Source organism: Ptychodera flava, chromosome 21, assembly GCF_041260155.1.
Source record: "Ptychodera flava strain L36383 chromosome 21, AS_Pfla_20210202, whole genome shotgun sequence".
Taxonomy (NCBI): domain Eukaryota; kingdom Metazoa; phylum Hemichordata; class Enteropneusta; family Ptychoderidae; genus Ptychodera; species Ptychodera flava.
In genome coordinates, this window is record NC_091948.1 from 15688032 (window position 1) to 15706794 (window position 18763).

At 37.0% G+C, this 18763-nt stretch overlaps 1 protein-coding gene across 1 annotated transcript; it reads right to left on the reverse strand.

The window, feature by feature from the left end:
• Positions 1-12193: 12193 nt before the first annotated feature.
• LOC139122220 (allatostatin-A receptor-like) lies at positions 12194-13162 on the reverse strand. Its single transcript, XM_070687644.1, has one exon. The coding sequence runs from the start codon at positions 13160-13162 to the stop codon at positions 12194-12196; it is 969 nt and encodes a 322-aa protein (XP_070543745.1).
• Positions 13163-18763: the final 5601 nt, after the last annotated feature.

Here is an 18763-nt window from a genome sequence, read left to right on the forward strand (position 1 = left end):
AGAACAATTTTGAAAACTAATTATGGTATGTGTTCTACTCGCTGTAATGGAGATGAAAAAAGAAAGGCACTATACTGAATTATACAACCAACTGAATGACAAGCAAGGTGCGGAATTGAGCCTTTAAAGGTTTTGTTTTCTAAACTGTATCAATGAGCACAGCTAATTCAACACTTTAGCTGATCCAATAATCGTTTCTAAACATTATACATTACATCAAAATTACCAGGGCGTTCCTGAAGAAAAACTTGTATAGATATATCAGAAAGCTGGACTTTCTTCATTGACAAAATATTATGATGGAATAGATATACCTGATATTTAGCTGCTCTAGTTATCGTTTCTAAACTTCATAAATTAGCATAAGTGTCTAAAGATATGTCATATAGCTTGGACTTTCTTCATTAACAAAAATAGGGATATGTCCAATATTTAGCTGCTCTAATGATAATTTCTTAACTTCATAAATAAGCAGAAATATAGCTAGCCATTCTTCAGTACTTTATGGCATTCACCAGTAAAATATTTTCAGGATATATCCGATATTGAACCAATCTAATTATCATTTCTAATCTTTACGAACGAATTAAATCGAAGGATGTTCTATAGTTTAAAAGCATGTATCTGATACTTGATCGATCTAATTATTGCTTCTACACTCAGTATACTTTATAAAGTAGTTCAGATTTAGCTGGGCTGGCATGTTGAAAACGTTCAAAATTTGGTAATAGCTTTTCTGTAATTGTGTGTTACTGAATGTGCAAATGATTTATTGTGAATACTGAACTGCGTAAAATCTCTAAGGTTTATGTTTCAATTTTGACTGGAGTGTCACTGTTTGTATAGGAAGGTTCCCATTTGATCAGATAATTGGCCAGCCAACACTACCGTGCTTAGGTCTTGGGTGTATGTGTCAAGTGGATAACAAGAAAATGATTGGCAAATATTTAGGATTGTCGTTTAAACTTGTTGTCTAGGCTATGTAAACACCATGGAAAGGAATAAAATACTCGCCAGCTGAATAGCCATGTAAAAGCAAGCAGAGATCCGGGGAGTGCCAAGCACGGACATGGCGGACAAAAGTGCAGCATTGTGCTTTAGCTTTGCTTTCCCTACCTTTCATGTTTGTTAAAAGGAAAGTGGAGTAATACAATTTAATTTATGGTGCCACGTTTTTGCATTTCAACAACAAATTATGTACGACCAAGAAATTAGTACCAAAATATACCATGTTCAAAATATTATAGGCATGAATCCATATATATATTTATGCAATAGACCATTGAAATAACTCTAAAACCAATATTTAAATTATCAAATAGATATCAAATTACACAAGATCAGTTTCATTTGAAATAGATAATGAAAAGTGATGTATAAAATATGGTACATATAGCCAAAAAATAATATATAAAAAATATGATCGTGTTCTCCACGTGGTCAAAATTTAAACGGCTGCACTTATGTACTAATTGTAGTTACATGATAAATCTCTAACATTGACAATTATGGGGATATATAAGAGATTTCCGCCCAAAATGTTATTGTTTTTTAAAGTTAAAACTAGAAGGTTTGTTATACAGTAAATATCATTGTGCTTTTTGGTATGTAGGCCTACACGTGAATGTAGATGAACAAGAGTAAGAGATTGGGTTAAATTTCCCCACAATTTTCCATGTCAGGCCTTGTGATTTAACACCCTGCAAACTTGTCAATGGCTGACTAATAAAAATTAGAAAAGATAATTAGTCAATGTCAAAATATTGCACATATTCAATATTTCTACTCAAGAACACTCCATCCATTGGAAGAACATGGAACACGCTGTTTTTACACTCGGACGCATCATACTCTGCCCACCACAGGCATGGGCCGATCTAGGCCTATTTGCAAAACCTGGTGAGTGTCGCACGTACCAGCTACAAGTCTAAAAATGCTTAAAACTGGTGCATCAACTATTACAAATAAGAATAAATAAAAAAAACTCTGAATAGACCTTCTGATAGTCTAACTAGACAGAACAGCTGACAGCTGATCATCGTATAAAACATTCAATTTGACAATTTTGAATCTTCCACTTTTGCCTTGTTGCAACCATATTGTCAATAATTTTATTAAGAGAACCCGTTTTTCTGGTAGAATGAAATTATAAACATAAAAAAATGCAAATAGTAATCTTAATATGCATTTATGATGGTAATACATCCACTATTCACTGCAGAATCATCCGTAAGAGTAGCAACTACGGGATTTTACAGTAATTGATGGTCGTCATATTTAAAAATGGCCGCCATACCAGAACGAGGCTCTACCTGTGAGGGATCTGTATCAAAATTGATTTTAAAACAAAAAATATGCAAGTGGTAATCTTAAAAGGCATTTATGATGGAAATACGTCCTTTATTCACCACAGAATCATCTGTAGAGCAGCAACTATGGGATTTTATAGTGACTGATGGTCGCCATATTTAAAAATGGCCGCCTCACCAGAACGAGGCTTAACCCGTGGTGGCTCGGTATCCAAATTGATTCATATCATGATAATCTACATTCGTACCAAATTTCATGCTTTTATCACAAAATGCACAATTGTTATGAAAGTTTTGGTTATGCCGCACCACTAATATGGGACCATGCAAATGACGACGACTTTTTAATTGTTGATTATGAAAGAGAATGGTTTCAAGGCGAAAATTTTTAGACACTGAGTCTCTTTTTCTTTATAAAATCCTTCACTCAGTTTATAGTGTACCAGATGTTCTTGCACAGATTCATTTTAACGTTCCTGCTTTTACATTGCGTCGTGCTGTTCTTTTTAGACCAGTGTCAGCACGTACGAATATCTTGAAACACTCATTTTTATCACGATCTCAGACATATTTTAATTCTATCTGTAACAAGCAAAATTTAGATATTTTTAATAACTTCAGTAATTTTCGTCATGGATTATGTAAGATCCTTTTTTCTGAATAATTACTTTTATCTGAATGTATTTCTCTGTATCTTTCGCTTTATTGCTGGTTTTTGGTTTTTTTTCTTATGTGAATTCTCCTGTCTGTTTGTTTACGTTGTAACTGTTATATACTTTTCGTTTTTGTATTATATTTTTATTTTCAAACGAACCTGTTATGGGGGCAACCTGTTGGTTCGAGATTAAATAAAATAAATAAAAATAAAATAAAATAAAACAAAGAAAATTTCAGCAAAACTATAAAGCTCTCTGTTTCGAGGCCCATATTCGAATCCCTTAAGGTTTTATGCGCTTCAAAAGTGAGAGACTTAAAGTTTTGCTCAAACTTCCCTGAATGAAACTTCCATCCCATTCTCTTACCTAATCAAGAATAACAATCAGGCGCCATCTTTCAAAATTTGGTACAATAGGAACAAATTATCTTACATTTACGGATATTCGAAGTTCAAAATGGCCGCCATCCCTGTGTTAACTCTCAGGAGAAAAATACAATTTTCGATTTTCGATAAACGGGGACGGTTGAAAGTTTTCTTACTGGAAGAGCTTTTAAATGAGCCCATAAAAGCGGTATACTAGAAATGTAATGGAAAAATTGAGAGCCCGAATGAACGTCTCCGAGGCGCATTCTGCCATGAACAAGATGCCCTTGTTAGGGTTCCCGAAGACTTATGAAGGGCTATCATGTGACCTATGTGCAGGCTAAGGGCTTGTTTAGTGAGGAAATCATGAGCAGCCAGGCCGAAGTACAAAACACTGAATCTTGTATTTTATACGCTGCGGGTTCATAGTTGCAGACCTTAATTTCAACGAGCTGGCTAAAGATAAAAAGTGTATCCTGGGAACGATAGCTAACAATTTTAGGCTATAAAACTGGCCGTGGGCAGGGCACATCTGACAACGTCAAGGCTTAAAGCCAGTTGTAAGTCGGTGTACGCCGCATAATCCTCAAGGATTCGATAACATCACTTTGACTTCTTCAACTTTAATGTGTATCCTGCGTGTCTGATTTAAGTATACGGTATAGGCATAGAGAAACATAGATAGAGTCGCAACGGGTATTGTTTAAGGCGTGAAGCAGTTACGTAACCCATCCATGTTTGCCTCGCCTCAGGTTGCTCTCGCCTCTCTTTTCCGAAGAGTGCCGATTATGAATCCTTCGGTAATTTTCGGAGTTTCGCCAATTGTTAAGCGAAAGTATGTTCGGCAAAGTTTGTGTTGTTGTAGTCGTGTGGTGCTGAGCAGAATTGACGTGCTGGCGAAAACGAGAGTGTTTTGAGCTTCAGGAAAGTGAGTTTTACCGTTTTAAAAATTCCTCTCATATTTTTATGAATATATAATGAGTGTGTTTGAACCAAATTTTAAAGTCTTTTATCGATACTGTCTGGTTTTACTCAATGGTTTACGGTCAGTCATACCGTCTTTTACACGTGCGTCAAGGAAGGACATGTTTATGAAACTGCTGGCGTGTTATGTTTTGATTGGCGTGAAGCAGTGTTTCTGGCCTGAGAGCTCACAAAGTAACTATGGTTGCTACGCGACTGGCAGTACGATACCATCTCGTCGTATTTTTCGCATAATCTCGTGTAATTATCAACCACAAACAAAGCCTCCAAAAAGTTTAACACCTTTGAAGCTCATTTTAATATGAAAAGCCAATAGTCTACCGAGACGACCATTGAACAAAATGCATGCAAGCGTTGCCACTCTGTCTATCTTACTCTGTGGTATAGGTAAATGTACGTGTTGAATATTGGAATATCATGGAGCAAGCAAAGTAGGAATATAGTTTGATAAAATCAGTGATCAGCAGCCACTTGAAAATGGTCAATATGACGAAATCATTTTCTTTGGACATGATAACTTACTAATGGAGAGGGGGATATATCAATTTGATTCGTTTCATGAAGAAACGGCAAACTTTATAAACCATCCCCATAGACAAACGTAAAGTTTCAGCTCATCGGATGAGAAGGCAAGCTTTCTCGACAAGAGTATGATCATGCCATGGACGAAGGGGAACTTAAACACACAATTTTGATTTCTGTCTAAAAGATCGAAAGAATGAGAATCAATCGATATACATATTTTACAAAGTCTTCATATTATTTTAAAGTCATCCATGAAACAGACAGGTTCATCAGAGAAACTTTCTGAAGGTAAAACAATCAACATCACAATTATACGAGACAATTGTTATGCAGCTGGTTGGAGGAGATCCCAGTAAAGATGTCAATAGATGTCAAATGCTTTCATCGTGGCATTATAAACACCTTAACTATGCATGTTCTTTTTTTCGGGCCGAACAAAATCTACCGGCCATGCTTGTGTATCTTCATCTTCTTATAATACGCTTTTCCTGTGCTATATACATGTTATGAAAACAATCTCGTATGGTTTAATAACTATCAGTTGTATTTGTAGTTTACAGCTGCATTTGTTGGCCGAGTTACTTGATGAAATTGCCTGGTTTTCGGCAGTTCTCCGTATAATATCCGAAATGAAAGATGTTCTCTTGATTAAATGCATTCATATCTTTGTAAATAGAAGGACATGCTATTGGTTCGGTTCAAAAGTTTTAGTAACCGCCAGAGGGCGATATGAGACATGATGTTCGATAATGGTCGAGTATTTCGAAGGTCGGAGAGATGTTTTGTTCCGTTTCTAGCCTTTCGGGTTGAAAGAATTGAAAGCCACTTCTTTTCTTCTTGGACGGTTCGTTGAAAAGAAACATATATCAACTGATACAGCTCACCGCTTCCAATTTCTTGATCTAACCTTCAACTTTCTACTGTTTCTGCAGATTCAAAGCTTACCTGGAGCGTGCAATTTGTCCTCTAGACATATTTACCAATGAACCTACATCATGCTGTGGTAGTTTAGGGTGTACGTGATAGCCTTGAAGGGAATAACATCAGCTTTTCAAGTACAGAAGAACGCAGTATCCCCACCTCCTCAAAAACAGTTTCTACTGTTAGATCGGCGCATGGGTAAGCACACTTGAAGGCATGCGCAGTGCGTGATTTTCATAATGATACTGCTTTTATACGTTTCACAAGTTGTATAAACTTTAAATGTTTTTTTTCCTTTTTTCCTTGTTATATCGAAACCACATACACACTTTTTATTGAGGGCCGAGTTACTTTACAATAATTTTCATCGGAGCCCATTCAGAAACGAAAATCTGAATACAAGATCACACACACAAAAAGAGAAACTACAGGGGGAATATTCCTTCTGTCTATATTTTTCTGATATAGTCTATGCATGTCTTGCGAAGATGCGCAACATGATTGGATCACCTGCGTGATCTGGGTCGCCTCTTAAATTTTAATCGGTCGCAGAAGGAGCCGCTATTTTGATGGTAACATTTTGGATAGATAGAGATTTTAGGTCATTTGGTATTTTTTGTAGTTATTGACGTGTACCAAAGAGCGTATCCTGACATTGAGAGATATTGAATTTCAGAGAATTAGCATTGAATCATTTCGTGCTCAAGGTCATTATGAAGAAAGTCATTTAAAGTAATGGTTCTGCCTTTGAGAATGGTGGTGTCAATGGCAAAACTATAAACTGGGGTATAACAGGAAACCAAGAAGATCATTAAATATAAATTGCAAATAATAAAAGTCCCAAAGACGTTGAAACGAATCATGGGCAGAGTCAGAATCCAAGGTAAAATCGTTCATTACCTATAAGATTCGCATAGATGGAAATCGATGGGTATTGAATTTGATAGAGTTGCTCGACTGTTAACTGCCAGATCAAGACCACAGCCAATCATCGCCAATTTTTCCCGCTATCGGCAACGCAAACGGGTGTTTGAGACTGCTAAGAATCTGAAGGGCACAACAGATATCGGAAGATTTTACCATGTGCATTTCTCTGTGCACATTGAAAGCGTTCCAGGTGTCATATTCGGGTGCATTTACTCACGGTTTTCTGAAAGCGCATATAATCTTTTTCAAACCGCATACAGTCAAGCTATTGTAAATGTATTTGAGTCGAAATATCTGTCCCTTGGGTGCATTCTACGTTAACTGCTGTTCCTGTGTGAGATTCCATGCTGTTTGGATGAAAATCGTTGTACTATCATTTAGTTCGGAAACCCTATACCGTTTCGACCATTAATATAAGCATTATATTCGTGCATCAACACAAAACACCATCCAATAAACAAAAAGGCATCCATAATTGTTAAGACGTCGAGATCTTTCACTGAGTGGCTGCCGTATGTTGTGAGTTCGAACCCGATTGAAAACACCGTATTAACTGTGAAGTGATGTTCATTGATGATGAGCATAGCAAGCTCCACAAGTTCCATGACAACTATCTACTAACAAGCACCAACAGTAAGCGTTCATGTTCTTAAGAAGAAGATTGTGGATGGCATGCATCACGGGTCCTTTGTCTAAGCAATCATGAAATAACCCTGATTCTACCCAACAAACGCGCCAAGATGTTTAGATGTACAGCAACCTTGAATGGCTTGCATAATTAATTGTGAAGGTGCAACTACTGCAAAATAGCCAATGTCAACAGCTTCCAATATTGGCCGAGTGTGTTCATTTAGTCAAATCTTCATGCATGAAAGGTAATGATATAGCAATTTTTTATGATTATAATTTGCGCAAATAGAACATTCAAAAGACTGACACTGAATTCGAATTTGAATCAGAAGTTATTACCTTAAGTTATACATACATTGAGTTTGATGCATCGAATTAAAATTACAAAAATACACAGCAAAATCTTACAAGTACAATATGACATAGTTACATATAAAAACAAAAACAAAAAACAAAAAAAACAAAAAAAACCAGACATATCATCAACACACAACTAAAAATAAAAAATAAGATGCTTCAGTTCGGAGATTATTTAAAATAAGTACAAAATTTAAAAAGTATACGTATTGTGAATAAGGCATTTTGAATTAGCGATTGTATTCTTTGGTAATCAGATATTGACTTCTAGTATTATACTGATATATTGAAGAGTTTTTGGTGGCAAGGTGGGATAGAAAGGCCCCTACCATTTTTATATTTTTGCTGATGCAATTTTTGGCAAGATTTTTGAACTAATGAATTTGCCTTTCTTATATTGCGGGCTAGTAAAATGAATTTCTAGCATATAGTTCATGATCTGAAGTGCCACAATAAATGCTTACTGCAAAATTTAGGATGCGTTTTGGACTACTTTTCACTGTAAGGTACTAGTGGAAAAGAGAGTGTCACGGCAGAGGAGTAAAAAAGAGAGAAAAAGTAGCCGCTGCGGCACTTAATGAACTTTTTCCTAATAGACCGTCTGACACCGGCTAGTCTAGTTAGTCGGAAACCACATGTCTTGCGGCGATAAGCAACATAATTGGACCAGCTGCATGTTCTGGGTCCAGTTTTAAACTTAAATAGGTAGTCGAGAAGTAATTGTTTTGATGGTAACATTTTGAATAGATAGAGATTTTAGGCAATTTTGTATAAGTTTTGATGTGTACCAAAGAGCGTATTCTGACATTAAGAGATATTGAATTTCAGAGAATTAGCATTTAATGAACCAAGTGCTCGTGGTCATCATGAAGCAAGTCAATTAAAGTAAAGGTTCTGCCTTTGAGAATAGTGATGTGAGCGGCAAAACCGAAACTAAAGGTACAGAATGGAACTAAGGTGGAAGATTATTAATAGAAATTTCAAATAATAAAGGCCAACAGACGCTACCTTTAGGTACGCCAGTTCTTACCTGATTGTATTTCAAGGGCATGTGGTTAATTTCTACACATTTAGGTCTATATATTTAGGTCTGCTTGATGAATAACTTAAAAACCTCGGAATTGTATACAAACAAAAGTTGTAAGACCCCAGTTAACCGGGAAGCGTAGAGTGGTTGGCCGAATCAAATGCCTTGGAAAGGTTTTGAAATTTTATTATTAAATGAGAGGAAATGGTCATTATCTTTGTGTGATGATAAAGAGCCTCTTTTGGTAAAAGATTGTTTATTTTTCGCTGTTTGGACCAGCTATAACATTGACATAAAATAGAATAACCAGTATATTTCCCGTGCGTATTTTATCATCGCAGAGCGCAATGTAGGCAAATTAACATTTGAGTGATATTGACCCAATGGCGGCGACCATGTTGACACAAAGTGGTTAGGTTGAGAATCTGTAACGGAGATGGATGCACTGCTATTGTTCTCCGGGAAATTCTTTGCTTAAAAAGTCCCTTAAGCTTACTATTGCCGGCGCTTTACGATGACTTTGTACGGGATGTTCAATTGCTACCTAACGACGACCAAATTTAAAATCAGTCTTTTCAAAATTTGTATCGAATTTTCTAGCGTTGACCAACTAAGCAACAAACACATTGAGTCCAAACATCAAACTCTGGATTTTCACTCCTATATATAGATTATTCGGCAATTAACTTCGCTTCATTGCAGTCTCAGGACTGTGATTTTTCGCCGTTATAGACATATACGAAATGCTGTTTTCTCCAGATAATCTTTCCTTGGGCGATTTGATGTCAATTGGGTAGCGTTTTGTGCAAGTCACATGCTTGACGTATTCCACCTTTCCGATGGATACTGTCAGTACTCTATTGAACCAGTAAAACGCGTGAATACACGGTGCATATTACATAGGTTCAACTTCAAACGCTGGAGATAATAAAGTACCCTTAAGCTGGAGCGCCACGTGCGGTAATTGTAATGTTGAACGCAAGCCGTACCCTGGAAGGCCCGATTATACGGCGTATATTGCAAGAAACAAATTATCACGCAAAGGTGAAAATGAGCGATTTTCATCCGCAATCGTGGCTATTTCTATCTCGGAAAATTGGAGCACGCATTAAGTGTGTTTCCGTTTTCTGGCTTATTTTTCTCTACGGTATAATTTGATATAGCCCTGATTGCTCGAATAGAAATACTTACCTGAAAAATTGACCTTTTAGTTTCTATTTCACACTGAAGGCTCAAATGCTGATTGTTACAAGCGAAAAGGCTCCCTTTTCAACAATATACTAGTTGCAACATCGATGACACAGGACGGTTTACATAAAATGTATTTTAATATCCATTTTCATTCCGTCATAATGCGATTAATCTGCAAGAATTCACCAAGATGACACATCTACGATGCAATTCTAAGATGACACCGGGGTTACAAGGGATACCAATTATTGTAATTTACGCCATAATAACTGTATATCGAATGGTTGAAGACATCATCGTTTTACACATTTCACATCCCTTCGACGTGCTTACAAATATCAAGTCACAACAAGAGAAGAGTTCCGTCAGTAAGTCTCCCAGTCAACAATACTGAATGACGCATCTGCAGGTTCTTGTATTTTATAAGACTGTATAAAAACAAACAAACAAACAAACAAAGAAAGAAACGAACGAACAAACGAACAAACGAACAAATCGGAACGCTGTGACAGAGAAAATTTGATAACGTTGCATCTTTTTGAACAACAAAGGTTGAAAACGCAAATTACTGTATCTTGAAAAGTTCGAAGTACCAGACACACATAGGTACTTAAAATGACCAAAATTACCAGCAAGGTTGCCACTTTAAAATGTGATAAATCACCGGGCACTTCAAAACTTATATCATCGCGTTGATAAAACCAACCTACTGAGACTTGTAACACTATTTCGGGGATGAGACACAGCACGTTAGTCATGCAAGGGTGGTTTTACATAAAAACTTCTAATTACGAAACGGCCTTGTTGAGTGTTGAGCCATGTAGCCTGACAACCCAGAAACGAAATATTCTTAGTCCATGCTTAGTCCGCAATTCAAAATTGACTCTAGAGAAGTAGTTTATAGTTAAATATCTAATGTTAACACTTTTTTTCTTGCTTAATATGTCTGAATAAATAATTTAAACACAAAAATCTGCCAAAACTTTGCTTAATAAAAAGTAAATCACAATTGTTACATAGTATTTTGGGTAAAAACTTTCAAAAGTGTCAAAAAATTCATTTTAAAGTCGTCCTTTTCTATGTATACAAATTAATTTTGCTAAAGTTGGTGTTTCTCAGAAAAACAGTATCTGAGCTTTCCAAAAATATAAGGTTTGTGCTATTTCATGCTAATTTACTTCATTTAGGGGAGGATATAGTACCCACTACCCCTACCCATTTTTCGCCATTTTTTGCGGTACATATAAATCAAAAACCAGTGTAGATAGGTAGTGCATCCCAAAATATCCAATGTTAACATCTTTTTTCTAGTTCAACAGATCCTAAAGAACAAAAAAATACCCATGTAGTAGGTTTATGGGGGGTGCAGGGTGGGCCCCTCCAGCCCACGGACTACAAAGATGCACGCCTGTAGCTCGAGATCACACCTGCCGTATACCGAGCTCGATTGCGAAAACCATTTCTCTGGATCTGAAATAATTACGAATAACGGCACGAAACATTAGTTTCTTTACAACCTAATTCTCCTGTTTATCGTCCGAGTATTTTTACTTTTTATATTTTGCTTTTACTTCTGAAGTCAGCTTGTCAGAACTATTCCAGTATCAACCAAGGATTATTCATGTCTGGAAGTGCTTTACATAAGTTGCTCTCAGCGACTGTGTCCGTTTGATTGTTCAGGGACAGATCATTATGAAAGGGTAAAGTAAATTAATGCATCTTATTGCACTTCTCCAAAAAACAGATGAACCTACCTGAACCTGTATCGTGCCTAGAACCGGGGTCGAATACACGCATAGGCACCCATTCATTCAGTATCTTTCAACATGTCAAACAATATAAATTGTGCCTCGCTTTCAACAAAATTCATGAAAAAAGTGGCCGACTTTGTCCCTTTAAGACAGTGTCCGCAAAAGCTTCAGCCACTTTCTGTGAGTGATATATTTTCAATCAAGAGTTGCTGTACATCATAGTTTTGTAAAACTCGACGGACATTTAGATAGTATACTACATCAAATAACTTAGTGTTAGGCAAAATCGTAAGAGGCAACTTAAGAAATCACTATAACCAGAACTAAAAATGGAAACCTTACGGATAGATTAAAAAGGAGCAGGGGTTAGATTACAAAGTATTGTTTAACAAGACTTCAGGTAAAGGTGTAGGCTAGAGTGTACGAAAGTCTAATGATTGAATTTATAAATAGTGCGATGATATACACGTACGATCTACAATAAGTCGCTGTGTCTTTCGTTTTTCGACCTTGTGCCTGGCTTGAGCGATGGAGTTCCAATTATATACGATTAAGTTGCAGCTACAGCAGTTGATTCGTTTCCGACTGCATTGGGGCAGCGGAAGAGCGCCAGTCTGAAACCGTCACGAAATTGTCGACTTCTCAGAGCGTAGATGAACGGGTTCACGCACGAATTAGCCAGTGAAAGGAGAACCGATGCTTCGTAGTACCATGAGTAGAAATCGATGTTTACTCCGCAGTTGGCTGCCAGATAGATGAGTTGGTTCGGCGACCAGCAAGTGAAGAAAGCGGCGACAACCAGAGACAGCAGGCGCAGGATGCGACGGCGGGCGACCATCATCGATGCGTCGATGGACGGCATACTGGTTTTGTGCAACTGGTAGAACATCTTCACGTAGGCGAAGATAGTGAAGACCATCGGGGTCAGATAGGTAAAGAAAAATACTGCAAAACCAGTGAAAAGCATGTACGTCTCGCTTGGCCAGATTTCAAAACAATAACCGTCGTGAAATTTGGTGACCACGGGAATAAAGGAACAGGACAGAAACGAGAGAACCCATGCTGTAATAATTAAGATGATTGCTTTTGTCTGAGTAAATTTGGCTTGGTAAAGGAAGGGATACACTATTGCCACGTATCTCTCGATGGTGACGCCGACAAGGATGAAGACGGAGGCCGTCGCTGTCAGCCAGAAAAAGATGTTCGAAATCACAAGTTTGCAGTACACATCGGGGTCGAACATCGCCGGAATCGGTCTCTGCGAGTAAAACACTTTAGCAACGATGCAGAGTGACGCAAGCAGGTCGGTTATTGCCAGACCCGCAATGAAGAAGTTCGGTATGGTCCGTAAGAATGTGACGGAAGCCACCGTCGCCACGACGGCGGCATTGCCGATGGTCCCGACGATACCAACGAGTAACTGTACCAAGTCTAATGATGTAAAAGTTAGAGATGCATGGGTGTATGCCGTCTCGAACGTCGTGTTGTCGGCAGCAGTTGTCGTGTTCTCTATCGACATAGCGCACTCGTATTCGTCTGAAAAGGTTGAACCAAAAACACGGACTGCACAAGACAACTTATTGGTCCGGGCCTTTGTCGGTTGGAACGTTCGACGAAAACGAGGTTCATTGGCCTCGGGGCAAACACACACAATTTGTAACACCGTATACATATCGGAACTCGCCGCTTATTTTAGACTTATAAAAGTATCATACGTTAACTATATTTATCCGAAGGTATTATCGGTACGGATTTTGTAAACTAGCGCATACGTAGACCCTCAGGTATAGGTATCAACGACAATTCGAGCAAATGAAAGTTCGGAAAGTCTGTTCTAACTAAAGGTCTGAGAGTATTGAAAAATCAAGATGTGTTCTTATTATTTCCCACATACCCTTAAATTGCAATTGTTTTACACAATTTTATGTTTCCTGAAGTTCCTTTTTAACACTTTGAGTGCTGTAATTGTTCCTACCAAAATTTTAGCGAAACATTTTTACCAATTTGTATGAACTTTTCTGTAATTTTTTGATAATTTTGGACTAAACGGACATCACATTTCATTAGCTACTGTTTATTATCAAAATTTTGACGAAAATCTAAAAAAAATTGACTGAAGTATATTTTCTAAAGGTGACAAAAGTTTACTTTGGCGCTCAAAAGGATAAGTTTATTATTTTAGAGTCTGTTTGCGATGTATCCTATTTATCTTATAAATGCATGACAACTTATCGATGGGAGCATTGATATGGAGTTAACGAAGTGAAAACGAAAGTAATGAAATTTTTAAGACCATCATCAAATACGGTCAGCTGCCATGTTTTATCAATTAATCAAAACTGCATTTGATGGATATTTGCACGGCAATTAGCGGATAAATCTGATCTGAACAAGTACATGTAGCAGTAGTGTTTGGTTTTACAACCTTCCTAAGTGAGGATAGGTTGAAAATGTCTCTTGTGTGTCTCCAAGCAGATAAAGCTGCTTCAGGTTTCCAAGCCGAGTTGGAGTGATCTAACACACTGAAACTCGCTGAGAAGCCAGTTAGCAATACCATGATCTCAGGAATTAAATTACTCCTTTTGTAATTATCACCACTTCAACATGTTGTTCTTTTGAAGCTCTTATACTTTTGGTGTGATCCTGTTTAATATACTGATTCAGTTATACCTCTGACTGCAATGCATATTTAATCTCTTCGTTAGTGGTCTACATAACTTGTCTCTCGGTCTTTCAAGACGTGGACAGTGTATCCGTCGCTGATCATGAGTTGTTATCCATCGCTTTCAGCTGTTATCAAAGAGTTCCGCCATCAAAACTATATTCTTAGCTCTAAAAAAAGGTTTCCTTTTTAATGTAGAAAGTCAAGCGGGAATCTTTGCCGCGCACATTGAATGTATGCATACACGAGAAATGGGCAAACACATTTGAGAAACACATTTTCCATGACTTTAAAATGAAACTGGTCTACATTTGTAGCTTACTATTATATATTCTTCAGTAAGAGATTAATATCAACGGGGTTCCCTCTAGCTGTGCAAGCAAACAAGTAAAAATATTATCAGGGGTATCACATTTCTGTATACCTGTCCTTGAAGTGTGATGTACTCGAAAAAAAGCCCCTTTGTAAAGTCGGCAAAAATCCAGAGGTTGGATCGACTGTCAATGATAAAGTGATACGTTGTGTAGGAGCAACAAAAAGACCAGAGTTATAGAGTTTTGACATCTGTGCATTAAAGTCGGAAATTTGCAATAGTTCAAAAGGCGTTTCACCGTTGAGTTATGATGGTATGAACATGCCAGCAAATTCTTGGTTCCAATCAGTAATGCTTTCAAGCCCCCTCGCTCGCAGGTCAGTCAACTTAGCCTCCTGTGGAAAGCCGGAATTGAAAAGATGCAGAGCGATAGAGAAAATCTTGCGTTCGTTGTCAATACAAATGCTGTTGTCACAGGTCATATTTCAGCAAATGAACCAAAAATATTATAGATGGAGAGAATTTTCGCATCTCGTATCATTGAAGTATTTGTCAAAAAGTTTACACATACTCTCTGTTCGATTAAACGTAACCGAATATTTTGATGTTTGTTTGCAAGTACATTGTGATAAACGACACAATCTAGATTATGAATGGTAAAAAGCTAGGAAAGGATAAGTGTAGAAGTGAAAATCGTGATAGTATCCCAGAACATGTGAATTGATGACTGGTTCAACTACATTTCCACACTGTTGAACACTCCAGGTTTTGGAAACGAGGATTTATTCCATTTCATGTAGAAAGTGAAGATTTTGCAAAAAAGTATCAGAAATGATGAAAATGTTGATCAAGATGACTTGAATTCGCCTACTGTAATCACAGGCGGCCCATACACTATTAATAAGCTTATTATTGAGTTTTTCTCAGTTTTCTATGTCACTATCAGTCCCTCTCCTTTTCTTCATGCTCTGACTGATCGTAGTGAATAAAATAAATGACTATATAGCCTAACATATAGCCTCTTGGCTCTTTATTTATTTAACACCCCATTACAAGGACGCTTATCTCTCATATACACATCTTGTAATTAATTAGTCAACAAAACTAATTATGATAATCCGTTGACTTATCAAGGGTTGGTCAACATTGCAAAGATAATAGAGATGTAAAAAATAAATACTTTCCTATCTTTCGCGATGTTGACCAACCCTTAAAATCCCTTATAAGTCCACATAATTAGTTGTGTTGACTAATTAATTACAAAATGTGTGTATGAGAGATAAAGTCCTTGTAATGGGGTGTAACATAAATAAAGAGTCACAGAGGCTAGGTTAGGTTATATAACCATTTATTTTATTTACTCTGATCAGTCAGAGCATGAAGAAAAGGAGGAGAGAAAATGATAGAGAAAACAGAGAGAAAAACTCAGTAATAATTTTTGGGCCGCCTGTGCTGTAATCGATGACGTAGAGCATTGTATCAGGAAACTTGCGGTAAATCACCAGATCTAGATTGAGTTTCATCATTTATTTCCAAGGCTTGTACAAGTTTTGTCACAGAAGTGATGTGTAAACGTTTTATTGCTATTCTCGATTCTGGTCACTTTCCATCTGCCTGGGCACAAGGTATTATAAATCCAATTTAAATAGAAAAGGTGACAGAAATTGCGCTGGAAAATACAGAGGGGTAACTCTGCACCCAATCAATCGTGGGGACATTTTTCTGTAGTATCTCTGATAACAGACTTCGCATATGACTTGATAAAAAATAGTCAATCGTTCATAAGCAGGCTGTTTTTAGAAAAACATGCCATACTTCATACTTATTGTATACAATTATTTGAAAGGTACTTGGCACATAGGAGAAGTATATTATACAGAGTATTCATTGACATATTGAGAGTAAATGTTTATTGTCACCTTATCAAATGTTGGATAAGAATTCAGAAAAAGGATAAATTGTATACCGATGTTGTGAGTCGCAAAATGATATAAAGTTGATATAAATCGGTATGACTCGTGGGCCAGGGGAATTAAGACTTGTTGCAGAGTTATGGATTTGGTGAAGTTTGGGAACAACAAGGGGTTCGTAATGAAAACCGTGTTTTTACGGCTTTTCAAACAAGGTGTGTAGATATTGATACACAGTGTTGGGTTAATAATATTACAATTATAACAATATTGACAATTTTTATCTTTACTCGACCTTTAAAATAGAGCTGACAATTGAACTGTACTTGATCTGTACCGATAAACCTGTGTGAGTTGTGTAATTTGCAGGCAGTAGAGGATGAGTATCACTTTTTACTTATTTTCCAACGTATAATGACCTGAGAGCTATGTACATTTATGCATATTATTTCAATCCCCTGTAATGTACAAATTCAAGATACTTCTTTCATCTAAAAATACTGCCACATCGAGGAAACTGAGTAAATATATTTTTCAAGCAACAAAACGTTGAAAGAAGCTTACCTTTGATGCGTAAGCATCGTATCACATACACTATTTTTGCTGAGTTGCTTTACTAATGTTTACCTATTTGTGTATAAGTTATTCTTTCTGGATGTAAATATTGCATTTGATTAGCGATTTGTATTCAGCAGTACTGTTATTGCTTGTACAAATTGGTCGGAGTCCGTAAACTCTGAAATAAACAGAATATACTGATTCAGTTATACCTCTGACGGAATACATAATTAATCTCTTGGTTAGTGGTCTACACGACTTGTCTACTCGGTCTTTCAAGACAAGGACAGTGTATCCATCGCTGATCATGAGTTGTTTTCCATTGTATTCAGCTGATAGTCGACGGATATTGTATATTTTTCAAAGAATACTTGCGAGAATACACGCAGCTTGCTAATTGGTGTTGAGCCGTTTTAGTGAGCCAGGACTTAATCACAAGTACTGTTGTAAGTCTGTCAGTGTGTCACTTTCTTAAAACTAATAATATTTTTAAAGTTTATGTTTCTCTTTTCTGATGTAGTACTTTTTGCAATCAGATTCGGTACCTTGTCACCTATCATAGAATTCCGCAATCAAACTACATTCTTAGCTCCATAAAATGTGGTTCGATAACCGAGAAAAGATCTTGCAATGTTCATTGACCATTTCCCTTTTAATTTAGAATGTTATGCGGGAATCTTTCCCCTTCCACATTCGAAGTATACTTACACGGGAAATGGGCAGTGTTTTTTCTTTGAGAAAAAAATTCCTGAAGCTGTGTAAAACGAAACTGGTCTATATTTGCAGCTTATTATTATATATATTCCCCAGTAGGAGATTGGCGTCAACAGGATTCCCTCTAGCTGTGCAAGCGAACAAGTAAAAATATTATCAGGGGTATCACATTTCTGTATACTGTCCTTGAAGTGCGCTGTACTCGAAAAAGCCCCTTTGTAGAGTCGGCCAAATACAGAAGACAGATCGACTGTCAATGATTACTACGTTGTGTAGGAACAACTAAAAAGACCAGAGTTATAGAGTTTTGACATCTGTGCATTCAAGTCGGAAATTTGCAATAATTCAAAAGGCGTTTTACCGTTGAGTTATGATGGTATGCACATGCCAGCAAATTCTTGGTTCCAATCAGTAATTCTTTCAAGCCCCCTCGCTCGCAGGTCAGTCAACTTAGCCTCCCGTGGAAAGCCGGAATTGAAAAGATGCAGAGCGATAGAGAAAATCTTGCGTTCATTGTTAATACAAATGCTGTCGTCACAGGTCATATTTCAGCAAATGAACCAAAACCGATGTAGATAGGGAGAATTTTTCACCGCTTGAATCATGGAAATATTTGTTAAGTAGCTTATTTCTTGCAACTGTATGGTTTTACTTTTTTTCTTTATACATATTGTATTAATGTCAAGAACATTAATTTATGCATATGAGGGGAAGATGCAATGTGAAACAGAAATTATTGTTCTCATTTTTCATAATACGGGGAGGCTTACTCGTACTTTCTCTGTTAGAGGAAACATAATCTAATATTATCTGTTCGAGAGTGGTTTGCCTGCAAGTTTCCCGGGATAATTTACAAATCCAGCTTATGTACTTTGGTTATAGTATTGTTAACAGCTGCGAAATGGGCGCAGAAGTGAAAATCGTGACAGATGTCCATTCCCGTGACCTATCAAAAACAGCAAA

What these genes read in the sequence shown, in the direction of transcription:
- LOC139122220 (XM_070687644.1), bottom strand. Translation starts at nt 13,162, where the DNA reads ATGTCGATAGAGAACACGACAACTGCTGCCGACAACACGACGTTCGAG.